Source organism: Pyxicephalus adspersus, chromosome 10 (assembly GCF_032062135.1).
Source record: "Pyxicephalus adspersus chromosome 10, UCB_Pads_2.0, whole genome shotgun sequence".
Classification (NCBI taxonomy): domain Eukaryota; kingdom Metazoa; phylum Chordata; class Amphibia; order Anura; family Pyxicephalidae; genus Pyxicephalus; species Pyxicephalus adspersus.
Genome location: NC_092867.1, coordinates 57,960,502 through 57,987,762, shown reverse-complemented (window position 1 = coordinate 57,987,762; position 27,261 = coordinate 57,960,502). Strand labels below are relative to the sequence as shown.

Here is a 27,261-nt window from a genome sequence, read left to right as displayed (position 1 = left end):
GTAACCCAAAAGATGATATGAGACTACCGAGAGAGGAAGTGTACAAGAAAAGAGAACCGGTCCAAGGACTGACCCTTGGGGAACACCAACAAGGAGGAGAGTGGGAGAGGAAGAATTACCATTGAAAGAAACTTGAAAGGAGCGGTCAGACAGATAGAAGGCAAACCAAGAGAGAGCAGTGTCACAGATACCAATGGAGTGCATGATTTGTATTAGAAGAGGGTGATCACAGCGTCACATCAAAAGCGGAAAGGAAAGATCAAGGAGAAGGAGGAGGGAAAATTTGCCTTGAGACTTAGCTCTGTGGAGGTCATTGACCACTTTAGTAAGGGCTGTTTCAGTGGAGTGGGCAGCTCGAAAGCCAAAACTGGAGAGGGTCAAGGAAAGAGTTGGTGTTCAGGTAATGGGTGAGTCTTTTGTAGACAAGATGCTCTAGAAGTTTGAAAACATATGGGTTTCTTCAGGATAGGGAGAATAATAACATGCTTGAAAGCAGAAAGGTACATATCAGTAAAAAGGAAAAGGTTAAATGGGTTAGTGCAGGGGGGCCAGAGTGGAGGAATAGGCACAGAGTAGATCAGAGGGAATGGGAGCAAGCGGACAGGTAGTAGATGGAAATGATGAGAGGAGACTTCATTCAGAGTAGCAGGGCTAAGGGAGGTCAGTGATGATTTAACCTCCTGAGCGGTAAGCCCGAGTGTGACTTGGGGTAAAAAAAACCTGCTGAAAGCGGTAACCTTGGCGGGAGCCAAAATTGGGGTAGCTAAAAAAAATAAACACTTACCTGGTCCCATCGGTGTCCTCCAGTGTCCTGCCATCCTCTGGCCACATCCTCTTTGTTGATCTGTCCCCGAGTGTGCTGATGTTACCTGGGAGTTCCCGGGAACTAGGGGCACGGTGGGAATTTTAAATATTTTTGTATTGCATTTAATACAAAATAACTGTATTTATATGTCTAAAAGCAGTACATTGTATTTCATGAGTTTTCACTAAATCAAGTCATAGTTTATTATTGACACGATTTTGTGTTTCAAACTTTTGTATACTCATACTATTATATTATACTGTAAAATAAATTTTCATGAAAAACAATGTACCGCTTTTAGTCATTAGGTTAAAGGTGGAAGGGTTGAGTATGGTTGGAGTGGCCCGGAGAGCAGAGACATCATGTCTGATTTTGACAATTTCATCTCAAAACTAGGTGGCAATATCTTGGGCAGAGAAGGTTGTTGTGGGGAGAGCAGGTGTGGGGTTTAGGAGGGACTCAATTGTTGAGAAGAGGCTGCGTGGGTTGGAGAGAATATGACAGTGGCAAAAAAATTTTGCTTGGGAACAGTGAGTTCAGTGTTCAAGTGTTGTAGTCTGGTTTTGTAGTCCATGAAGTCAGGGCTGAGGCCAGATTTTCTCCACTTGTAGATGTTTTTGTAAAGGTTTTGGTGTGATTGTTGTGCCAGGGTGGGGGGTTAGCAGGATGGGGGTAACAGGAAGGTGGCAGGGGCAACTTTTAGTAGAGCCAGAGAGAGTGTGGTTGAACTGAATGGCAGCTTTATCTGGAGATGTGATTTTAGAGAGGGTGGGGGTTAGGGACGTAAGGCAGTTTGAGAATAGGTTGTGGTCAAGGTTATGGATATCGCTCTGCCATTGACCAGGTCTAGGATGTGGCAAAGGGGAGTGTGTGGGGTCATTTATGTTCTGTGTGAGTCCAAAGGAGGAGGTAATGGAGAGAAGTATGGCAGAGCAAGGATGGTTGGGGTCGTCCACTGCAACATTACAGTCACCAAGGATGGAGGTGGGAAGGTCATGGGAAAGAATGTGTGGGAGCCAAGAGGCAAAGTTATCCACAAATTGTAAAACTGGGCCTGGGGGCGGTAGAAAACAGCAACAATGAGGATTCGGGGGTGGAAAAGATGGACAGAATGGACTTCAAAAGATGTAAAAATGAGAGGGGTTGCTTAGGAAGGACTCTGTATGTACAGTTAGGGGAGAGAATAAGACCCACACCACCACCTACTCTGTTGCCAGGTCTAGGGGTATGTGTGAAGTGCAGGCCTCCATAGGAAAGTGCAACAGCAGAGGCATAGTCTGGGGAGGAAAGCAAAGTTTCAGTGAGACATAAAGTTTAGAGGTTTAGAAAGGAGAAGGTTGTGGATAGAGGTTAATTTATTGTAACCAGCAGATGAGATGTCACCAGCAAGTACTAGCAGGAGAGTAAAGGAACAGGTGGACAAGGAGTTCGGGAGGAGGAGAGGGAATAGAATCGGCAAACAGTTTAAATGATACATTGTAAGCGATGAAGGTAGAAAACAGGAATACATTAGACAATGTGCCAAACTGAAGTTCATGTGAGCATATCCTGTAATAGTTGAAGTCCAGGTGTGGGATAAGAGGTGGCTTCAGAATGGCAGCGGTAGAGGTTGTGTTGGAGTCTAGGTGGAAACTCAATGATGAATCATTTCAAACACATGAAATGGGAATTGCTGAGTGTAATGATGTGTCCAATCTTGTTCAAATTCCTGGTTAAATTCCCTGGATTAATTCCTATCGCACTTAATTTGGCACTTAAGATTTGAGCATGTGACCGTGCCTGATGTTTAGATAGAAGTACTTTGGGCCCTGAATATGAATGGACATTATTTGGTTTTTATTGCCTGAAAAAGGTATTGAAAATAAAACCCCAAAGCATTGTGGTAACAATCTTTATTACACATTTCCTCTCTAGATAAAAAACTGTGACTAAACTAAAATAAAAAAGAACGTTATTTTAAGGTCTGACTGTGACCCAGGATTCTGATCACTGGACAGCAGAATGCTGGGTTTCTGATCGCTAGGCGTTGGAACGTGCACTTTCTGACCCCATTTCCTGGGAATGAATTCTCATGTGCGATACAAGATACAACTGGTGAAGGAAGCTTTTCCGTCTGTACATGGAAAAGATTTCACTCCTATATAAACCCTCTGGTGTGTGGCGAGGTGTGACTGGTGGACAAAGCATTTCCCGCACTCGAGACAAGAAAATGGTATTTGGTTTACATGAAAGCTGCGTAGGTGAGCATTAAGCTGCCCTTTGAGGGTAAAATATTTCCCATATTCTGCACATGAGAATGGCTTAAACCCCAAATGGACTTTCTGGTGACTGACAAGTTCAGCCTTTGTGATGAATCTCTTCCCACTGAAAAGGCCGGTCCCCTGTGTGGAGTGTCTGATGCCCTTGAAGCGGTGGCAGTTGTTAAAAAGCCTTCCCCCATTTAGTGTATGGGAATTCTCCCCTGTGTGCACGTGCTGTTCAGTTTGAAGCTGTGACCCACCTGTAAACCATTTGCCACAGTCTGGGCAGGGAACTGTCCCATCACCAGTGTGAAGCCTCCGTTGCAAAGACAACTTTTTGCTGCTCTGAAAACATTTACTGCAGTCAGGGCAGGGAAACGACTTGTCGGTAGAGTGAATTCTGAGCTTTACAATCAGCCTCAACTTAAATGGGTATCTTTTCCCACACACTGAACATGGAAAAGTGCCCTCCTCTGTGTGAACAATCCTTTGATGAGCACTCGGGGCAGACTTCCAAATACTCATGACTTGAAAATGGCTTCTCCCCAGTGAGGACTTTTTTGTGTTTGAGAAGCTGTGACTTCTGTTTATTCTTCTTTCCGCACTCATTTGTAGGGGATCTGCCAGCTGTGGGACAGGTAATGTTGACTAAATGAAGAATTGGTAGTGAAGCATTGCCCACACTGAGAGCATTTATATAAAGACTTCTTGTCACTGTGAACAATGTGGTATGCAGCAAGGCACCACTTTGTCTGTAAGGTCTTCCTTCCTTGGAACAAGGGAAAGGCGGCTCACTGGAATGAGTTAGTTCATGCTGATCGTGATTGGTCTTCCCCTGGAAACATCTTCCGCACACTGCGCACGCAAATGGCTTTTCTCCTGTGTGAACTCCTAAATGAGCCAGGCAATGGGATCTTTACAGCAAACCCTTCCTGCATTTAGGGCATATATATTTCCGAGGTTTCTCTGCTGTGATGTCTCACTATGTGATCGTTATCTGGGTTGAAGCAGTCCCCTGAAAAATCTTGTGTGCTGATGGGCTTGTCTATGTCACAGTCCGGGGACACAATGCAATGCTCCTCATTGTCTATACCTGTTAGATAACAAATAATTGACAAGAATCCTATTTCAGTGTATTAGAACAAAACATTTATTACAGGCTCAGTTTTCTCTAGAGGACATCAGATATGGCTCAACGTTCTCTGAATGACACCAGATATGGCCCAGTGTTCCCCGGAAGACAGATATGGCTTAGTTATCTTTAACACCAGATATGTCTCAGGGTTGACCAGATATGGCTCAGTGTTCTCTGGCTGACACCACATATGGCTCAGTGATCTCTGGACGACACCAGCTATGGCTCAGAGAACAATGAGCCATATCTGGTGTCACCTGGAGAACACTGAGCCATACCTGGTGTTAGAGATCAATGAGAAATATCTGGTGTCATCCGGAGAACACTAACACCAGAAATGGCTCGATGACTCCAGATATGGCTCAGTGTTCGTTGGATGACTCCAGATATAGCTCAGTGTTCTCCGGATGACATAAGACATGGCTCTGTGTTCTCAAACACCAGCTTTGGCTCAGTATTACTGGGTAAGGAGAGCAGTATGGGAACAGGTGAACAAAATTAGCATAATAAAATGGGTATAGTTAATCTATCTTCTGAAGATGGCCTAACAATTAAATTTTAGAGGGTGTTTGCCACAGGTGTCCCCCACTTGCAGCTCTAATTTTGTTCACCTGTACCCCCCCGTTCTAGAGAAATTGTGGTTCAGGTGATAGAAGCCTCCACCAATGTGTAACAGGGTAGTTTTTTTTTATGGGCAGAGTTTTTTATGTTTTGACGATGACCTAATGATGGGAAGGTTAGCCACAGGTGTCTTCCACTTGGAGCTCTAATTTTATTAATCTGTATCCCGTTCTAGAGAAATTCGGATGGTGAAGAACCAAGCGGCGTCTAACAAAAATCGGGATATTTTTTTTATTACCTATTTTTTATGTTCTGACAATGGCATAATGATGACATTTTAGGGGGTGTTAGACACAGGTGTCCCCCACTTGCACCTATATTTTGTAGATCTTCCAGTTCCAGAGAAATTGGCGTTCAAGGTAGGGAAAGGGACAGGGTAGTGTAGTATGACATTTCTAGTTTTGTGACAGGTAGGTATAAATTTGGGGGTGGCACCTCCTTCCTATGTAAGTGGCCCCGGGGGTCCATGATTTGTATGTTTAGTTTTGGGATTCTAGTCACACTTACACTTTTTAAACAGCAACCCTGATGCTCAATTTTCACTATTTTTTAAAATTATGACCCCCATATTTTGAAAGTTATTAAAGGTGGTGAGATGATTTGATAGATTTGGGTTACTGCTAGCTATGAGGGTCCTCTGTGTACCCTAAAAATTTCAGGTCGGTAGAACATACTGTTCAGGAGATATGGAGGTTTGTACTGGGAGAGATGTAAGGCTGCAGTGAGAGAGATATAAGGCTGCAGTACGTGACATGCAGCAGTCATAAACAAACAGTGAAAGTGAAAGTTTCCTAATGATGAAGTGATTGTACACGGCCATTGTTTTACACCCCCTGGCAGTTATTTTCCACAGGTAGTGTTTTTGCTTAGGACACCGGCGGCAGCCATCCAAAAAGAGAGCTGACACTGTTGCCGACTTAAATGGGTTAAAGGTATTTAGCCTTACTGCGCATGCGCAAGGGCAGCTTCCGCCCTTCTTTTGGGTCTGCCTTTAACCTCCTAAGTGGTAATCCCAAGTCACACTCGGGGTAACTTTCACCTAAAAAGAACACACTTACCTCTTTTCTCTGTCGCTGTCCCCCGGCGTCCTGCTGGTCCCCGCAGGTCCTGGGGACACGTCTGCCTCCTCTGATCTCCAGCCGCAAACTGCAGAGCTGAGATCTACGGGTTTTCCTGTGACGTCGGTGTGGCGGGAAAAATTCAAAATCATTTTGTATTGAATTCAATAGCTGTATTGAGTGCAATACAAAGAAACTGGGAGGGGATTTTATCCTTCTCAACACCCATCGCCACCACTTTTATTTACCAAGCCTCCAAGGTTGTGGCTTTACTATATGCAGGGATATGCTGAATTGGAGCAATTAAAGAAGGGATAACAGATACAGAACGAATAAAGAAGGGACAGGGATAGATATAGAAGAGTGGGAGGATATTTTAATGTATAAAATGTTTAGCTAAGGATATAAGTGGATGTTTAGTGACTACGGTATAGTGTTAGCCTCTAGACCAAAATATGTAGCCTGGTATATAGGAGACATATTTTGTAGTTCCAATGTTTAATTGTCCACTGTGGAAAATGCATATATGTACTAGACAGGGGTACCTAAAATCAAGGTTAATATTGACAAAACATAGAGGTATATATGTATATATCCCCCTTTCCACTTTAACATCATTATATTCATATATATTTTGGATTTCCCTGATTATATACATTATTATGTACTATCATTTTAGTGCTTAAAATTGCAAGAACTGACGTATTACCTGCATTCCACAGCAATGTACGTGTCCAAGGTACAGTATCTTGCGTATCTTTCATTTCTATATCACATCATGCTTATCCTTTTATACACAATGTCAGTTTTGAAGTACTTTATTAGAACACTCAATTCTCAATACAGTGCTCAACCCAGAAAATTTTTTAAGCCGGGTGGGAAGAAATTGTAGGCGGGTGGCAGCACCTGTATTGTGACCAAATGCTTTAGTAACCACCTAAAAATTGCCGGGTGGGTGCTAAAAAGTGCCGGGTGGTGCGCCCAGCTAAAAGGGCCTGGGGAGAACCCTGCAATATATTCTTTTACAGTAACCCCCTTGAACCGTATAACCTTTCAAATTACCAGCATTCCAATACCATCTATATGATCCCTAAGATATAGTAAGAACTTTTTCTCATAACCTACGTTATTATCCAATTTTCCTCCCAAACATTAAGGTTTGTTCCTCTCTTTCTTTCACCACTAGATCTGCCTCCACTCCACAAGAAACCTTACTTTTATGAAGGTAATTAACTTATACCATCATGTGAGCACCTATCACACACTACGGCCGGCACCCAAGTAAGATACTTATACTCCTCCTTACAAATCTATTCCTCTTATTTCTTTTCACTGATAGAGCATCCAAACTGCTTATTTTGATTGGAATGTTCATCACGGACCAATAAACGATATACTGCTTTCTCCTTATTGGTCTAATCTTCACAATGTAAGCAGTAAGTCAGTACTTAATCTAACCCTTACCCCATTTTCTAATATATATTCCGATAAATGCTTTGGCACACAATTGTTTCATTGGTACTATCTTTGATAAACTAGGAGAACCCGGCTAGTGACACTTACCCTAACCTACTTCACATTCAGAAAAGGTCAACTGCATGGGCCCTTAAAGGGTGAACATACTTGTGTCCCACTCACAAGTGAAAATGCTTTTATAGTGGGCTGACATAATTAAGCAACGGGGAGAAATTACCATGTGGACTTCAGCAAAATGGCCCCTCTTGGACAGTTTGTTATGTGGCCAGAGTTCGTTGCAGTTTTTATCAACCAGAGCCCCTGGAACCCCAGGGTTCCTTCACAGCCATTTGTGCCTCTCAGGTCAGTGTAAGTGACACCAATTGTATTTTTGGCTATCTGTAAGGAAGGCATTCTTCCCAACAGCCAGCAATGTAAGAGGCATACTTCCCATTGACCTCAACACTAATAGGATGTTAGCTGTGGTAAGTATAGAAGAGGTTGCCTGAAGGCAAGAAGTTTATTTCAAGGGCTCTTCTATGGTACAAAGGTTGAGAAAGGTATCCAAGTAAACCATAGCAAGGAAAAAGATCATTACAAAAACTGAAACAGCCTCTTGAGAGGATTTCTCATATCAATGAGGACAGAAAATAACATTAGTCCTTTATCCTTCAGACAATATTAGGTTACAAAACAATTTTTCCAGAATTCCCGACGTCCCTAAAGCCCAACTGAGGCCTCAGAAACAGATATTCATTGATAATATCATGTTCAGTCTTACCAAATTGTCCTAATTTACAGATGGACTGCACATCAACATTTAGAGAGCACAAAAGGACCCAATACACTCAGCAATCTGCATTCAGTAATATAACTGGCCAGACATACCCCTCCCCCTTTATTCAATAGAAATCTGTGCTAAGCAGTATGGTTGTTAGTCAGCTCTGCCCGAAAAAAGGCATTGGAGAAGTAGGGAAAAAAAAGGTCTGTACTGTCCCTGAGACAAAATTGTATTTAAAGGCATTTCTAAACAAAATTCACTCACCCATAACATGAAAAAATACAGAACTGGAGACATTCCTGGCAATGATCTCTATTAAGGACAGGTATCTCACTAGAAACTTGATGCTCAGGAACACAGAGAGAAGGAAAAGGAAGACAGACAGTGATGTTGGCATTTTTTGTCTTTATCGCACAACTGATTTACAGCTACAGATAGATCCAAAACAAACATAGTAGTAGGCCAGGTTGTAAAAAAGACATAAGTCCATCAAGCTCAACCACTAGAGAAATATCATATCTCAAGTTTTAAAACCATATGGACATAGTTGATCCAGAGGAAAGCAAAAAAAAACATCTCTCCAGTCTATTCCTCTTTTAATCCAAGAAAGTTATTTATTAGCTTTTGATATTGCAGCGTGGCATTACATGTTGTTATTACGTCTATGATCCAACAGAACTTTTCTATTTTTGATTCCCCCAAATGTATTCCCACTAGACAGTATGAAGCATGCATCTTGTTAGCCCCCAAGTGCAGAACTATACATTTCTCAATATTAAATGTCATTTGTCACTTGGCTGTCCAATCAAACTGTAAAGACAATCACTGAGCCACTAACACAATTCAGAAGACCTGCAACTTTCCGACGGGACTAGCTAGACCTTTGTCTTCTTCGTAGGATTGGGGGATGAGTATCTTTATTTTGCGCATCATTTTTGAATGTTAGCTTGTTTGAGGGCAGATAGAGGTCTCGTCTGCCTTAGATCATCCTCAGAGCGACTGCTGCTGTGTTTTGTGCTGCTCAAACTCCATGTGTGAAGCAACAGACTTGGCTGGTGAACACTCTGACCTTCAATTCAGGGCTGCTCTATGGCATGCACTGGTGTTTATCTAGTGGGCTGGCGAGTTGAAAGTAAGGACCACCACCAACATCGAGCTAGTCAGTATAGAGGGTTCAATGTCCTCTAAGCTAGTTTGAATGTAAAACACCAACGTGAATCTGCTGATGCCGAATTAAACTGGATTTGTCTGCCAGCTCTCTCCCACACTCCGAACACAGATATGGTTTAATTCCGCTATGGAGTCGCTGATGCCTTAGAAAATTTGATTTGCCTATAAATTCTTTACCACACTCTGTGCAGGAAAATGGTTTGAGCCCAGTGTGGAGCGGCTGATGTCTGATTAAACTTGATTTGTCTGCAAACTCTTTGCCACACTCAGAACACGAGTATGGTTTGATTCCGGCGTGACGCTGCTGATGTTTGATGAAGTTCGATTTGTCCACGAATTCTCTGCCGCACAACGTGCAGGAGAAAGGCCTCTCACCAGTGTGTATCCTGTGATGTCGGGAGAGATACGATCGGTCAGAAAAGCCTTTCCCACATTCTGTGCAGGTGTAGGGTTTCTTGTTCACATGAGTGGCCTGGTGCCGTATAAGAGTAGCTTCTGCCATGAATCCTCTGCCGCATTCAGAGCATGAGAACGGCATTTCCACCCCGTGAATCTTCATATGTTTTCGGAGGTGTGATGACCAGGCGAAGGCTCTGCCGCACTCACAGCAAGAAAATGGCTTTTCTCCTGTGTGAACCCGTTCGTGGCTGGCAAGATTGTCTTTAGTCATAAAACGTTTCCCGCACTCTGAACAGCCATAAGGCTTCTCACCTCGGTGAACAGCCTGATGGGCAACAAGCCGACACCTGTCCCTGAAACCTTTGCCGCACTCCGGACAAGAAAATTCTGCATCTGTGTGGGTCTTCTGATGTTTCCGAAGTTGGGCCGCTTCGGCAAAGCACTTTCCACATTCCGGGCACGAGAATGGTTTAATGCCTGTGTGGTGTCGCTGATGCCGTATGAGCTTCCGCTTATCATCAAATTCTCTTCCACACTCTGTGCAGGAAAACAACTTTGTGGCTGTCTGACTTCTATTCTGCTGATACAGATATGATTGGTCAGAAAGGACTGGATTGGTCAGATGTGGGTAGATATTTATGTTAGCAGCATCTGATGGACTAAGGGAGGATCTCTCAGTATTAGGGGCGAACCTTTGTGAGTTTGCATAGCGATAGCCTGGATATATAATTCGAGTGGTAACATATTCTCCTGAAGATTCATCCCCGATCGTGTTATTGTCATTGTCACATGAATTGACACTGTTCTCCAATGCGTCCATGCTGCTCGGACCACCTGGTATATTATACAAAAATACAAACACATTATACAAACCATTTACTATACAGTATATCACTTCCTTGTGTCAAAGATTCTCTACAGGAATACCTACACAACCAGTACAGATGGCACAAAATATGTCATGTCTTCAGCACCATTTAATTGTACTCCCAATATTTCTTGTTGAGTTTTCATTTGAATTGATATTTATGACAGTGAGACCACAGCACACAGTGTGGATGTCAGAAATGGCAGTGGGAGGTCATAGTAGTCATCTGATAGACAGGTAAGTATAACTAATGTAGTCTAACAGGGAGCTTGTGGCATGATTTTCAGTATTACATTGCGACTTTAATGACACCACAGTGAGTAAGGCTCCATTTTAACACATCCCAAAAAAGAACCAAGAAAATATTTCTTGAATTCGCAACTTACATTAAAAGTGGCCATTACTTAATATGGAATATGTACTCTGAATTCAGGGTACAGAGAAGGCAGGGTACCAAAATGAAGATAGTCTGGCTAGTCCTGAGTTCGAGAGGATGTAGTCAATTATTACCATCCTATATAGAAGGAACATTAATTATTAGTGGGTTATCGGATGTTTTTTTCAGGCCTGCGCAGCTCTTGAGGTTACTTGGGTTGCTTACCAAACTAGGTTACATTTCGTGGCATTGACAATGTGTTATTATGTGCTATAGAGCATAATGTGAACTGGTTGGTCCATATACAACCCTCGCAGCTTCCATACAGGAGAGGAAACGCTGAGCAAGAACTAAGCATTTACTAAATACCCACCCATTCCAATCTCTAGAAAATCTTCCTCCTCCTCCTCCTTCACAATGACTGGTATCACCATATCCTCCTCCTTTACGTTCACCGGTATCACATCTTCGTCTTTCACTAATACCGGTATCAGTTCCTCCTCGTCTTTCACCATAATCTCCTTCTCCTTTGCTTCTTCCTTAAAAATGTCAGTCCTAAAGTCTCCCAGATTGTTCGTCTGTTTCATGAAATAAAAAGTCAAAGGCCTCAGAAGTCGCCAAACAAAAAAGACTTTCCAGCATTCATTAACATCAACACTTTTAATTTCACCTACCTGATGATGGTGAGGGATCTCCTGATCTTCCTGTAGGACACCCTGGGAATACAGAGGACGCAGACATCTCTCTGGTAGCTTTATTTGGCCCTCATCTCCACCAACCTCATCCACCTGAGGGATCTCCTGATCGTTCTGTGTGGAATCCCGGGAATACAGAGGACGGGGACATCTCTCTGGTGGGTTCCCGTTACTGGATCCATCTGTAGGAAACACACACACTGACTGAATACATTGTCTCTATGTGTTTATCAGATGATGGGGGATCTATCCTCCGTACTGCTCTCTCCTTGACAATAAAGTCTCCTCTTACCCGGTGATGTGAGGGTCTGGTGGTCCTCCAAGTTGTTGGTGAGGATCTGAGAATTCTCCATATTGTCAGTAAGGGTCTGGTGGTCGTCAATATTGTCAGTGTTCCGCTGTGTTGTCTAGTTCTGAAGTGAAGGAACCGTGCTGGGTTTCACTCATTCGCCATAAAACATCCTGTTCATTAAGAACCAAAGAAACCCTGTTCAGGTATCAGGTTTCCCGGATTCCTTCCTACCTATTCCGACACTCAACACAAGAGGGGCGATGTAGGCCAGTCCAGTCAAAGATCAGACCCCTTATGTTCCTGGTTATGAAGACCATAAACCTACCTCTACCCCTGTTTTTTATTTACACCCCTGGCAAAATCTGTCTATCTCCCTGCTGAGTGAGTGATGTAAACATTCACATCTGGGATATATATATTTAAAAATACATTTTCATGGTATATATACTATTTATAATAACCCCAGAAGAAAGGCACAGATGTAAATCTTATTTATCGGCAGCTATAATTCCATCACTTAAGGGGGTAAAATGGAAAAGTGACCCCATGCTTTTGGTTATCAAATTATTTGTCCCATACCCAAGACAAATACCACATTATGTATTCCTATCGATATATTCCTGTGACAGCTCCATTAATATGTCATGACACTCATCACATCCCTATTTCTATGCCCTCACTCCACTCACCAGGAACTCCCTTCCCAATTCCACAACCGGAAACCACCATACCAACCCCCATTCTGCATTCTACAGGCTACTTCCGCTTTTTTGCCCTAATGCAATATGGCCGCCACGATATCATGAGTCGTCCTATGTGCAGCGCCCAGGGTGCGTTGCTTTTACATTTGTCTTCAAAATCTGCGAAGCCGCCGAGGTGAAGGAAAATAACTTTCTAAAACGCTCGAAGACGACTTAAAAAAGTTTTAGAGCGCCGCGCTTTTGATTACACCATAGCCCACATCTAATATGGCCGTCGTGCCAAGTGCCGTTTCTATAGAAACCGAGGTAGGTACGTACAGAGACATTTTACAGGAAGAGATAAGAGGGCAGCCATATTGATTGAGGGCATCTCGGATACACACCTGAATGCCGTGAGCACAGTACAGTGCAAAACATACTATGCAGCACACAGAAATGAGTATTAGGTACTTTACCATTTTTTTGGCCAGAAAAATCAACCCCCCCCCCAAAAAAAAAAAAAAAACAAACCCCCCAAAAAAAAAAAAAATGTAACCCTTTATCTCCATCTATAGTTTAACAAGTAAATTATAACTTGAAGAGCAGTTTATTGCATGTTCCAGGGGAGAATCGTATTGTATCAAATGGATGGTAATAATAATATTATAGAATGTTTATGTATTGGGGAAAATATATTCAGCTGTTTACCTGTACAGTTCCAATATGGCACCTTAGGTATAATTATGCTACCATACTAAGACTGGAAGCACCAGGAATGACCACTGCTGTCATGGCAGCAGGATGACCTTTGAAGGCCTCTACATAAAGCCGGTGCCTCAGCATTAAGTAATATTGATGTGTGAGCAGCAGCCTTTCTATGTGGAGAAAAGGGAATATAAACCACACATCTAGAAGATCAAGGAATGATAATAGCCACACATGTCTATCTGATTCTGAGAAACCCCAACAAAGCATGGAAGCCCTAAAGGTCCTAGTTTTGCTCTATACTTCCTTGTAAAGGGATATTTTCACATCATTAAGGCCCAACTCCAGTCAAAGCTTTACTGGAGAAGGAACAATTTAAGGCTTACATCCTCCATAACTTCTCAACTCATCAGAAACGGTCATCCATTGGGGTCAAAAAGGTTTTTGATGAGCTATCACATTTGATTTGAGTGTGAGGAACACTGAAACATGAGTATGGCTTCTCTTCCGAAGTAAGACATGATCAATAAGTTAAGACTTTTTGGAGAAGGTCTTTCCACAGTCTGAGCAAAAGAAGAGCATATGGGCCATGTGAGCCTTCTAGTGTGACTCCTTCAGAAAGTATCACTCACATACCACAGATGTGTATGTCTTTAGGCCTTTGTGAACTCTCAGATGGTTCTGATTCCTTCAGAAAACTTGGGCAGTTGCATGTTCATGCAACTTATTTATGTAAAACTTCAGGTTTGAAGATTGAATGACTTTCCGAATTCTGGACACGAGAAAGGCCACTTGCCAGTGAACCTTCTGGTGTTTTCTCAGGTGGGACTTTTTTTTTAAATAATTTTTTACACTCTGAGCATGCATGCGTTCCTAAACCCCTTATGAACATTTAGATGTTTAATGTTCAGTGAAGGTTTCATTTTGGTGAATCTGGCTTTATGAAAGAGGACTTTCCCAAAGTCGGCACAAAGAAATGGCTTCTTTCCAGCGTGAGTAAGGACGTGTGCTCTAAGGTGAGACTTACGTAAAAAGCGTTTCCCACACTCTGGACAAGGGGAGCTTTCGCCTGCATGATATTGAATGATTTTGAATGATGTCATCTTTATCGAGAGATTTTCAACATTACAGACATTAAAATAGATTCTTGGCTGACCGCTCTGTCTGGTGGCTAGAAAGAGTTGTTCAGTTTCTGCTGCTCCTGAATTAACAGTTGTTGAATGAGTTCTGAATGAAAACATTCCCCGCATTCAACGCAAAGTAATGCAGCAAAGTCCGATGGTCTGATTACCAGACCACCATAACAATCATTTCCCACTGTCTGGACATGGAAATGATTGCTGATCTTGTGCACCTTAAGGTGATATCGATGGGAGAAGCTTTTACTGCATTTGGAGCAATGAAATGGCTTCTCCATCACATGACTTTTTACAGTGTTTTTAAAGTTCTGCTTTATTAAAAAAAAGATTTCCCACATTTAGAACAAGAAAAATCGTTATCATCCATACATTCTGCTTCTTTGATCTCAGTGTCTAAAGCTACGTACACACTTCCAATTATTATCTTCGGAAAACGAACGACGAACGTTCCTGCACGATATATATGAACGATCGTATAGCACCGATGCTGCACATAGAGTTAACGACACGATCGTTCGTAGATATTGTACACACAATAGATACGATCGTTTAAGCGATAGAGGAACTATGTGCACGACAGGAAAGTGAACGGACGTTCGTTCATCATGCATGCTCTGAACATGGACGATCAACGAACGACCGTACACACGAACGATGCTCAACGATCGTCGTCCAATCCGATCCGCCGGTCCGGTCGTTCGTTTCCAGCGACTTTCCTCGTTCGTCGGCGTCGTTGGTTACTTTTTTACGAAGGATTTTTTGCCCAATCGATCGTTCCTCGTTCGATTGGAACGATAAAAATTGGAAGTGTGTACGCACCTTAAATCTTTCAGGTCCGTGTGTTTCAATGACAATGACTGATTCCCTCCAGGGAATTAGATAATGTCAGATTCCCTTGTTTTGTAAACAGAGCCTAGGTGTACAGCAGCCAGCATTTTATGTAATCTTCAGCTTCTTCTCTAAGTAATCTTTTTCTCCTAATTGTTTTCTAAATCATCAGCCCCCAGTTAATTTCCAGCACTATCTTGAGGTCTTGTCTGTGATGGTCACTATATAACCAAAGCCATAGATTTAAAAAAATACATTTTCAGAAACTCATGAACACAAAAACCTCTTGGAATGGGCACCCGGCCTGTCACAATCCTTGGCAATTCAGTTTGAGCATACAGTGAACATAATGCAGACTTAGAAGTTTCCTCCAACATGATTAGTAAATGCAAATATACACACAGGTGAAGCTATGTGAAGCCCCTGATTTTTCCAGAAAGTTCATTGTTATCGGTAAGGGGCCTAGGCTAGTTTTAAATTAGAAAAACTCAGGATCTGCATTTAGCTTCTACTGCTACAGTTTATTACTGAATACACTTGTCATATCTGAGTCTATTCTGTACCAATAACATCTATAAATCTCAGAGCTGGGTCGGTCATTGTATTTCTGAATCAAATTTATGGTGAGCATAATTATCATCACACAGATGCGAATCCTGGATTCAAGCCCTTTATAAAATGACCAAACCCTCTACCTAACTACAAAACGTATTTTTGTCTCCTTAAGCATATATTGAACATAAATACAAATTTAGAGTGGGTATTGTAGTAATTGGTTTAAATGACCTTAAATAGAAAGTTTGATTTAGACCGAATTGTCAGTCCTAAAAGTATTCTTTAGCTGGGGTGAGGTTACACCTGACAGTGTAAGCAAAATAGCAGAGATTGCACATAGATATAGAGGAACAAAAGGCAAAGATAAAAAAGAAAATTGAATATATTAAAAAAAAGCTCTTTGTAGACAAATATTTCATACATACAGTATATACAATGATGTATCTGACAGAAACCTAGGACCAAGGTTCTAAAAGCCAATAGCATCAATAAAAAGTGGTGCAGCGATGATGTCATCTAGGGCATGATTTATTAAAGTTCTCCAGGACTGGAGAAGATAGACTATCCTGGGTGAACTTGAGTTATTCAGCAAACCTGAAAAGGATCTGGTCTAGGACAAATAATTCGCCAAATAATAGGAAATGATTTTAAGAAATCTATCCCCAGGTTTGCTGGATCACCCAGGTTCACCCATGATTAATCTTCTCCAGTCTAGGAGAGCTTTAATTAATCAGGCCCATTGTAGCTGTGTAGGTAGAAGGTCCTTCTCCATAACATATTCATTTATATTCTCCATGTATTCAGAAATTTACTTCACTTACAGCCAATGAATGTGGTTGATGCACCCACTCATTATTTAACAATAAAATATTTACTGTTACATCATTCTTAGGAGCTATGTATCTTTGCTTCTCTTCATCAGTAAAAATTATAAAATGTAAAAATGATAACAATGATAAAGCATTTTCTAGATGAAGACATGGTCTCAAAAGTCTATCACACCCAAAAAGTCTTAAATAGTTAAAAAGTGGATTGGAGCTTGGACCACTAATGATCGATGATGAATGTTGCAATCAGTCAATCCTTTTCACAATGACCCCGTTGAGGATTCTCTTGCCAAACTGTAATCATTAGTTGAGGCTACAGAAAGTGAAGAAATAGCATAAACAGCAGGAGAAAAAGACGATTCTAAAAAACTTTTATCATCTTTTTCCATCTCGATGAGCTCTTCGGTGACGGATCAGATTGGACTTGTGGTTGAAACTTTTATTACACTCAGGACAAGGAAAAGGCTTTTCTCCTGTATGAGTCCTTTGATGGTCAATCAGACTCGTCTTACGGGAGAAGCTTTTCCCGCAGTCCGGACATGTAAGAGGCTTCTCACCAGTATGAAGCATTTGATGCCGAATAAGATGGGGCTTCTGGCTGAAACATTTGCCACAATCCAAACACGAGAATGGCTTTTCTCCCGTGTGGACATTCTGGTGTTTGACAAGTACCGACCGGTTGGTGTAATACTTCCCGCATTCCAGACATTGAAAAGGTTTTTCCCCAGGGTGAACTCTGATGTGCTTAATGAACTCTGATCGTTTAAAAAAGCATTTCTCGCAGTCAGGGCATTCATAGGGTTTTTTGGCTGTCTGAACATTCTGGTGGTCAGGCTGTCCATTGTCAGAAGATTCTTCCAGTGAAGAAATTGGTGATCTCTGCACAACGTGAAGTCCGGGACAGATGTTGTCGGTAAAACTATGTCCTCCAGGAGAATCTCTTATGATGTCACCATCTATACTACAATCTTCATCTTTTACCAGTGTTTTCTTGCTTTTATCCGTGTCTGCCAAAAATAAAATTTACCTCTCAAATATATGGTTTTGAATGTTTTTTTTAATACATTACCACTTTTACAAATTATTCAACACTTTTACTATTTTAACAGGACCTATAATTTTTCTGGACGTTATGCCACACCAGCTGCCTGGCTGTAATTCCAGAACAGAGATATACTTTCAAGCATACACCTGTTTTAGAAGTTTCTACCCACTTGTGTTATACATCCTTCTGCTTAACCATTTACAACATGTGAAAAGTGACAAATAAACAAAGATCTTAGCACATGAATGGTAGGAGTACCTCATAATGGGAACAGGAGTACAGACCCAGGAACTCCGCACAAGCATGGTAGGAAAACCTCATAATGGACAAAAAAGCTATTCTACAGACCAGGTAACTGCATGCATTGATTGCAAATATCTCTCATAATGAACATTGCAGGTGTCATACAGAAGCAGGGATAGAAGGAGCCTCTCATAATGGACCCAGCAGGTGTAAAATGATTTATAATGACAAAGAAGGCATATATATGTCAGTGTTCTCTCCAGCCCCTTTTAGCTGGGCACACCACCCGGCACTTTTCAGTAACCACCCGGCTGTTTTTGGGTGGTTACTGAAGAGATGGATCACAATATAGGGGCTGCCACCACCCACCTACAATTTCTTCCCACCCTACTTATAAAAAATTCTGGGCTGAACACTGAGTACTCACCGCAGTGATGGCGGAAACCCCTAAAAATGTTCATGGAAGGAGTACACAACCAGGAACTTAATGATGGGGAGGTTGTAGACACTTATATAGATTGTGCAGAGTCGGGAACTCAATACAGAGAGCTGACCATGGGAAGATATTAGATGGTTTAACTATCCATTACCCAACAAGCAATACATTTATCAGTTTTATTGCTTATTGGATAGAGTTGTATGTTACAAACTGATTAAAGCAGCATCTTCACACACACAACACAGTGAAATATACAATATCCTTAGTTGTATTTACAGGTCTCTCTGTTACAATAAAGTCTCCTCTTACCTGGTGATGTGAGGGTCTGGTGGTCCTCCATCATGACGTTCTTGTAGAGATCCTTATGATTTCAATGATGAATCAGGGGCATTGTCTCTATGTGTTTATCAGATGATGGGGGGATCAATGTGGACCCCCCGTACTGCTCTCTTCTTTACAATAAAGTCTCCTCTTACCCGGTGCTGTGAGGGTCTGGTGGTTCTCCATCATGACGTCCTTGTAGAGGTCCTTGTGTCCTTCTAAATACTCCCACTCCTCCATGGAGAAATAGACAGTGACATCCTGACACCTTATAGGAACCTGACACACACAATGATACAGTCACCATCCAGACACATCCTATAATAATGTCCCAGAATTCCCCGCTCACCTCTCCTGTCAGTAGCTCAATAATCTTGTTGGTGGCCTCTAGAATCTTCTGGTCGTTTTTTCTCTCTTGTGTCAGGAGGGAAGGTGAAGGCATCTTGATGGTCATCTGATCACCAGGTTTCAAAGGAGGAAAACTCTGCATTGAAAAGAAAACACTGATGTCATATGACCCTGCTGGATCCTTCTTACCTCTCGGGTCAGTTGTGTGAGCTCCCAGAATCCTACTCACCTCTCCGGTCAGTAGACAGATGATCTCTAAGGTGAGGTCCAATATCCTTTCAGTCACGTGGCTCCCGTATTCTCCCATCCTACCACTAGGACGTTGTCCTCTGATGATGTATAGAAGTAGGGAATACGTAAAATCAGACACATTTTGGTGATATATGAGGCGATCTCATTGAAGGCGAACCTATGTGGACATTATCAAGTTCCATGAAAGTGATGTTGAAGAACACTGTATTGGATTTGGGGAGACAAATTTAGGATGAACATATGAAAACATTTTAGATGTCGGATGGGGTATGTAGGTTTTAGTAACATTCACAGATAAACAAGTACAAAACTGGATAGGTCCAAAGAGATCCAAAATTATTTCCAGGGAATTTTTTGCAAACTGAAGCAATTATGGATCGAATAATATTAATGTGAAATATCTCCCCCACCATACCGTTTTGTCTTGTAAACATGTCTTTGAATCCTAATTGAAGAAATTCCAATTTTTTTTTTTGTTTCCTGTTTTTCCAGGTGTTTCAAGTGAAATTACATGAATATTAACCAAATTTATTCCCTTACAATATTTATTTGCTGTATATGATAAAACAACAGTACAATCTATAGAAGAAACATCTTTACCTGCTGCCAGCAACTTCAATGGCCGCTTTCTATTTCCTGTCGTCATCTCACCTCTTAACCCGTAACTTCCTACTTCATTACCTACTACTTCCTGTATTTAGGTTATCTACTTCCTGTCTCTGGTTTTACAGTGTCCAGGCTACAACAAAATGGCAGTAGCTAAGTAATTTATAATATATTGGAATTATAGCTCCTAGTCTGGATTTGCTCACTTTTAAAGGTTTGTACAAAAATGGTTTTAATATTTCTAAGATTGCAAACTTTTTTTTTTTTATTCTTGTCCACTTATTAGACAAAAAGTCAAGTCAAGCACATAAAAAATGGTTACCTAATGATTTGGATATTGAAGGAGAGTCCCCACAGCATCCCCATCCTGGAGGAGACTGGGCACTTTGCAGGGTGATGACTGTTGGAACGCCTGCTTCCTGATTACATTGCTTCCACTTTTAATGACGTTCTCTCCACGTTCTTTTTGGTGTACCTTTGGTGCAGGAGTGCCCAACAGGTGGATGGCGAAGGCAATGCGAGTAGATCGCGGAGCCCTGCCTTTCAAATTAAACTCTACCGCACACAGGAGTTATTAAGTCCAAGTGTATTGTTGGTGGATCATTTTGACTTGGTCATTTTAAAAGTGGCTCGCAACCCAAAAAAGGGTGGTCACCCGTGATCTAAACTATAATCTTAGCCAGGGGTGCCCAACACATGGATCACGATCTACCGGTAGATCGCTAAGGCAACCATAAGTGGATCGCAGAGCCCTGCCTTTCAAAGTAAACTCTACCACGCACAGGAGTTACTAGGTCCAAATACCGTTCCACCATGGCTGATGATCATTTGGAAGTCTGTTTAAGGCTGGCTACCAGCAACTACTGTTCGGACTATGCAACTTTGGCTGATTCCAATTCAGTTTAAGTTTGGCTGAACTCCATTCAGTTTAAGACGTCATCAGAGTAAAGTAATGGCCAAAAATATACAGGATTGTATTATGCCATACATCTTCATGCTGTTATGCAAAGTAAATAATATATATTTTAAATATAAAGTATACTCGGTATATAAATAAAAAAAATATTTAACATTGTTGGTAGATCATTTTGACTTGGTCATTTTAAAAGTCGCTCTCAAGCCAAAAAAGTATGGGCACCCCTGCTTTAGAGCCTCTATTTCCCAAAGCACATCATAGCATGGTAGAAAAGGGCTGGACACTACAGGCCATACAGTGTAATGACCTCACCCACATTTGTGGCCACACTTATTCCTGCTCCAACCCCCTTTCCCCCCATGTGTCAGGGAGAACATTTCATGGGGCACATTTTTGTTCCCAATGTGGTTTGGCTATGTAAATTGAGAGGTATATCTTTATTAAGAGGTCTTTTGTTATACCTTGTGGAGGTTTCAAACTCAAAAAGTTTGTGAATAATACAATTACAGGAAACAATTTGGATAAATACCCAAGACTACCATGAAGGACCTAGTTATGTTTTATTTTTTTAAATTCGGGTAATTTCTTTGTGTTTTCTTGATAAAGTGGCAATACCCACTGCTAGAAACAATACAGTTAACAAGCTTTGAAACCAGCAGTTGGCAAGCACTTCACTATGAGTTTTTGTCATCCCCCTACATACAGACACAAAAGAGAAAGAGAGGACAAACAGAACCTAGTCAGGATTGGAGGTTTAAGATGCAAAATATGGAAGATATTTTGGTATTCTGAGATGTGAAGGAAGATGAAGTTTGTAGCAGACTTAATTAATCTTAGCATGCAAGGACTGATAAAATGCTAATTTTATAAAGGCAAATTTAAGATGAACGCTTTTGGTAGCAAAACATTTTTCTCAATCTCTGGGTTGAAGAAGCAGAGCCCTTCAAAAATTTTCAATCTGCAAATTTTTTTGTGTCAGAGGAAAAATTGGTTTTTTTGCATAGCACAAAGTGCTGAAATCTCTGGACAAGAAGGTATAGTAAAAAGAAAACATGGCTTCTCTAAGGGAGTTGATTCGATCCCTTTTCAGCTTCCTAATAAGGCAACCCTGTGCCTTCCTTTAAAAATATTCTCCACATCCAAAAGTAACTACTTTAATGACCACGATCTTGCCCTTAAATTGTCATAATTTCTGTAAGGATTGACTGATCAGATCAGAGAGCATAAAAACTTTCCGTACTTACAAACTGATTCCTGCTTTTCTCCCACTTTTTGTGATCAGCTTCAAGCCCAGTTCCATCAACTTTACATATCTTTCACTCCACCTGAGCCGGAATTCATTATTGCCCCATTCAAATTCTAGACCAGGCATGGGCAATCTACGGCCCCCGGGCCATATACGGTCCATTAGGCTTTTTTATCCGGCTCGTTGAAGTGGGGGCCACACTGGCCAGAGCCACGGACCATGTCCCCTGTACAAATTTTGGGCTCGGGAAAGTGGGCGGAACAAACTGCCCACTCTCCCATCGCTGGATCCGATCTGCGATGGGAGAGTGGCCGGGGTTATGTCCTCATGACGTCACGTTCAGTGACACCCGTCTCAGTGCTTCATCCATCTGATCCCGGAACGGCCCCTCTGCCAAATTTTAGAACCTATTGTGGCCCCGGAATCAAAAAGTTTGTCCACCCATTCTAGACTGTGACCTCTTTGCAGGAATCTACCATTACCTTGAGAGGACTCTGGTACCCACCAAATTATAGATAAAACTTTTTGCTGGGCCTACAATTCCCAATTTTCAGGCGTCCTAATATCCAATAGACCAGTGATTTTCAACCACTGTGCCGTGAGAGATCTTCAGGTGTGCCGTGGGAAATTATCCAATTACCATTGTCGGTTGTCTGTGCTGTAGTGACTGGCAGAGTAATGTAATGCTCTTCCATGTCAATGGGTGACAGGAGGTAGCCTATTTGCCTTGTTTATATAGACAAGAGAATTTGCTACAGCGTGTCATTTTGTAACATTTTTGATTTGTGGTGTGCCACAGGTGCCGTGGCTCAAAAAAGGTTGAAAAACACTGCATTAGACCATCACATTATTTTTGCACCACTACTGGTGGTCAAATCTGTGTCTCCATGAAAACAGACACTATGCAAAAGTTAAGAAATAAATAACTTTGAACCCTCCCCCATGCTGCCTTTAGTAGGCTACATTGCATCCAATGATGGTCTTTCTATGGGCTCAAGGAATGTAGAGGTTACCCAGCAGTCTCAAAACTACACAGGTCCCCAACATTTTCTGAGTTCTACCAACTAGGTCTTGCAGTTCCTCACCAATTAGTCTGTTCTCATTGCCCCCATTACTGTTCTTACCTGTAAGGTTGCTGTCTCCAAGCACAGGAAGCCTTTCATTCCTTAAGCGTCTCTCCTTTCTGCTCCTGTTTCAAGTTGCACAACACATAACTCATTTGGATCAAGGAAACCATTTACCAGAATCCTTTAAGCCCTACCCCCAGTCCAAACAATGTTTCCTGTTTTCAACCTATAAAAAAAAGTTCAAATTTTACCCAGAAACATAAAAAATATTATTGCAGATTAATATCCATCTATTAAGTGATGCCAACAAGTGCAGATATACAGCAGAAATATACCGTAGGAAAGCATGAGGCAAAACACAATACATTTTGTTTTATTTTTACATTATATATTATACATACATATATGTATATATACATATATGTGTATATATATATATATATATATATACACACACACATACATACATATATATGTATATATATACATATATACATACAATAATGGTCTAGTTTTTCTGTATCTCAGTGGAAACTGGGCTAAGATGTATATATAAAAAATGAAATGCAGCCTTGCTGTTACAGCATTGGCACCAATATCTTGTGAAAGTAAAGATGGGTGCAACGAGAACACTTTGTAGCTGTGAAGGTGAAAGGTTAATATTCAGATAATATTTATTTATATTCTCCACATCTTCAGATTTACTTCATCTACAGCTTGTCATCACTGCAACTGTACATCATATGCTTTTGGTGGAAACTACTCCCTAGATTACAACATAGCCTCTAAAATCCCCCGCATAAAAGTCTCAAAAAGTTATTATTATATATTATAGTATTTTTGGTCATATCCCCATGGTTTGTGAGTTAAAAAAAGCCACATCCCAAGGTTTAAACAAACCCATAACTTGTTTTTTTTATATATATGATTTTTTTATAGAGATTTTATAGTGGCATATATAGCAAGCAAACAACTTTATTTAAAAAAAGGTTGTATATAATTTATTTATCACAAAGTTGAAAAGATAAATACACTCAAACAATTTAATACATTCTATGTGTTGTTACAGCTTAAACCCTCCTAATTAGTGTAGTTGCTCAGAAGGCCCTTATATCCAAACAGGAGTTCCTGGTCAAGGCAACATAGCACCTTACTAATCTCAACGTGTTTTACAGACAAGTCTGCTTCCTCTGGTGTATAGGGGGTACATATTATTGTATAGCTAGAAAAAAGATCACCCCAGCCTATAGGCCCTGCAACCAAATCACAGCACCACAAATGCAGTCAAGGCATGGTGAAAGAAAGAACAGTTGCTTCCTCCCTTTAGAATATTTCAGCTCCCAGTTTGTAGCAGCTCGTATATATGTATTTTTGGCATCAGGAAAGCCCAGGATATTCTGCAGTGTGATATCTTTGATGAGCCATTAGATCGGATTTCTGGGTAAAACACTGGCCACACTGATAACAAGGAAATGGTTTCTCTCCTCGGTGGGTGTTCTGGTGTATCAAAAAGGCATTATGGGTGAAGATTTTCCCACACTCTGAACAGATAACAAACTTCTCATCTTGATGAGTCCTCTGGTGATGGATAGGAATTGACTTCTGGTGAGTCCTCTGGTGACGGATTAGAATAGATTTCTGGGTAAAACTTTTATCACACTCAGGACAAGGGAAGGGCTTTTCTCCTGTATGAGTTCTTTGATGGTCAATCAGATTTGACTTACGCGAGAAACGTTTTCCACAGTCTTGACATGTAAGAGGCTTCTCACCAGTATGAAGCATCTGATGGCGCAGAAGATGGGCCTTCTGGCTGAAACATTTTCCACAGTCTGAACACATGAACGGCTTTTCCCCTGTGTGGAGTTTCTGATGTTTGACAAGAACCGACCGATTGGTGTAGTATTTCCCACACTCCAGACACTGGAAAGGTTTCTCTCCAGTGTGAACCCTCTCGTGCTTGATATACTCTGATCTTTTATAAAAACATTTTCCACAGTCAGGACATTCAAAAGCTTTTTTGACTGGATGAACATTCTGGTGGATGCGTCTGCCATATCCAGCAAACTTCTCTGCATTTAAGGGATTTGACCATCTCTGCACACTGTGAAGTCCTGGATAGATTTTTTGAGTAAAAGTATGTCCTCCGGAGGAATCTTTTATGATCACCTTACTTTCTTTACTACAATCTTCATGTTTCCTCAGGGTTCTCTTGACATTATTTCTATCTGCCAAAAAAAAATATATATTGTATAATTTTACAGCTTCAAATACTTTAACAAATACATTTTTTTCCCATTGATGTACTAATTATTCCACCTTTTACTATCATTGCAGGGGCCCAGACTTTTGCTGGACTAGATCTACAAGTATTACCAGCTAACTAGCTTCAACTTAAGATGTAGCAATACAGTAAAACATGAAACATTCCCGGAACCTGACCTATATTTACCTGTGTTGGCACCTAGTGTAATTTCTTCTTCTTCCACCTTTACTGTTCTCAGATCCCACCCCTTTTCTTTTTCAGCAATCTGCTGGCCATACAATGCATTTTGCTCCTCTTTGTCAATAACTTCAACTTTGATAGCAATCAGACCTTCATCCTAAAGTTAAGAAAATTATATAATAATAAAGTAAGAACATGTAAAATGTTTAAAATGCTCTTCCCAGCTTCTCAACGCATCACAGGTGTTGTTGACACTAAGGAGTGCAGACACAGTGGGCCTGATTTAATAATGTTTAATAATGCAAATGTTTTCAAGCCTGGAATAGATCGATTTCAGGTTTGTTGCATCACCAATGATGATCTTATCCAGCCTTGGAGAGCGTTAATAAGTCAGCCCCAGTGTTTGATGATGTTCCACCTACCTGATGATCGTGAGGGATCTCCTGATCATCCGGAGTGGTTTTCCAGGAAGACAGTGGACGGGGACATCTCTCTGGTGGGTTCCCACTACTGGATACATCTGTAGGAAACACACGCACACTAACTGAATACATTGCCCCTGATTCATTAAGCAAAATCGGATTATCGGTCGCACATTCGTATTAGCGATCCGGAATCGTGCGCGATCGCGCTATTCAACAACCTCCAAAAGAGCAAAAATATTTAGTGCGAGAAATTACGGGCTTAGCGGTTAGGGGGTTAAATAAAGGTAAGCCATGTTCTCTCACCTACTGTTACCAATCTGCCTGTAGAACCTCTGTTAATCAGCTTGCAGCATCCCCAGCCTCCCTTTAGTCTCATGTCCATCTCTGCATCCCTGCATTGAGGGAGAATCTCTCCCGCAGCCAATGTGCCGATTACTTCCTGGTCATGATTGTGACGAACGCCCTCTCAGCCCGCACCCTGCTCATAGACTTACAGCACTCTCCCCAACAGTCTACGCACCAGCAGGCTGAAGAGGGTTTTGTCACGGGGCAAGGTTAACCACTCTGTTACCCCTTGCCAAACACACCATCACAGGTAGACTGCCACCCTGTGCTTAGACGGAAGCACACAGCACCTTCTACCTTCTGTAGCGTCACCCGCTGCCACTCCAGACAGGGATGTCTCAGAAATCACAATGAAGAATAATAACACTAGCAGAACTTTAGCAAGAGCATAAAATAAAAAGGGAAAACTGTGAAATTACATTTAGGTAGAGTTGGTTTGCCTTGGTCCAGGTTGCTGTGTAAAGTTATTAGCCAGAGTCACTGGGCTACCTGCAGTGCTCAATGTGTCAGTGCCGTAGTCCTTAGCAACAAGATGATGTCAGTGAGAGCTCCCTCTCCTGGGCTTACATGGCTTTTTCTATGCCAAGAACAGAGGTGGGACTAATAGGACCATCCAATGATAGCAGGGTGGGGGCTGTCTGAGGAGCTGTGACCACATGGGTTATAGACACTTCCAAAATGCGCTGGTTCTAGCCATTATTATTATTTTATTGGATTTTGATTGGACACCTGACCTTAGTCTGACTTAGTTTTCTGCCATCTGAGATGACGTGATCAGAGATTCCAACCTCCCCTGTACCTGATCTCTGGCTGTCCCTACACCAAAGCAATCTGTTCCTCTTGAATCTGGTGAGGGTGAGGAGCCTAGGCCTGTAACCTGGTGTTCTCCCTGTGGTAAAGTAGTCCAGCAGCCACTAGAGTTACTAGCCCATCACC

At 41.5% G+C, this 27,261-nt stretch overlaps 5 protein-coding genes across 9 annotated transcripts in view; 1 reads left to right on the top strand and 4 right to left on the bottom strand.

Moving 5' to 3' along the window:
* The window catches only part of LOC140338903 (uncharacterized), a 191,931-nt gene extending 168,660 nt beyond the window's left edge, over positions 1-23,271 (bottom strand). The window contains exons 1-3 of the mRNA XM_072423221.1: positions 23,170-23,271; positions 19,255-19,354; positions 18,833-19,161 (exon numbers count right to left, since the gene is read on the bottom strand). The gene's annotated coding sequence lies outside the window, so the exon portion shown is untranslated. The remainder of the gene's footprint in view (positions 1-18,832; positions 19,162-19,254; positions 19,355-23,169) is intronic.
* LOC140338996 (gastrula zinc finger protein XlCGF66.1-like) overlaps positions 1-27,261 on the bottom strand; it is a 231,153-nt gene that overhangs the window by 6,983 nt on the left and 196,909 nt on the right. The window lies entirely within an intron of this gene.
* LOC140339011 (uncharacterized) overlaps positions 1-27,261 on the top strand; it is a 98,700-nt gene that overhangs the window by 11,437 nt on the left and 60,002 nt on the right. The gene's annotated exons all lie outside the window — the stretch shown is intronic.
* LOC140339004 (uncharacterized) lies at positions 8,132-18,702 on the bottom strand. Of its 2 annotated transcripts, XM_072423472.1 has the most exons (5): positions 12,585-12,648; positions 11,896-12,065; positions 11,583-11,785; positions 11,282-11,486; positions 8,133-10,498 (listed from the first exon to the last, which is right to left on the bottom strand). In XM_072423472.1, the coding sequence occupies exons 2-5, from the start codon at positions 11,954-11,956 to the stop codon at positions 9,285-9,287; spliced, it is 1,683 nt and encodes a 560-aa protein (XP_072279573.1). In that variant the 5' UTR covers positions 11,957-12,065; positions 12,585-12,648; the 3' UTR covers positions 8,133-9,284. The 2 variants fall into 2 exon arrangements, with proteins under 2 accessions (XP_072279574.1, XP_072279573.1); XM_072423473.1 differs by lacking the exons at positions 11,896-12,065; positions 12,585-12,648 and adding an exon at positions 18,666-18,702 and having other exon boundaries at positions 8,132-10,498.
* LOC140339091 (uncharacterized) lies at positions 24,087-26,199 on the bottom strand. The gene is made up of 3 exons (XM_072423644.1): positions 25,978-26,199; positions 25,562-25,712; positions 24,087-25,337 (listed from the first exon to the last, which is right to left on the bottom strand). Exons 1-3 carry the CDS (start codon positions 26,107-26,109, stop codon positions 24,490-24,492), a joined length of 1,131 nt encoding a protein of 376 aa, XP_072279745.1. The 5' UTR covers positions 26,110-26,199; the 3' UTR covers positions 24,087-24,489.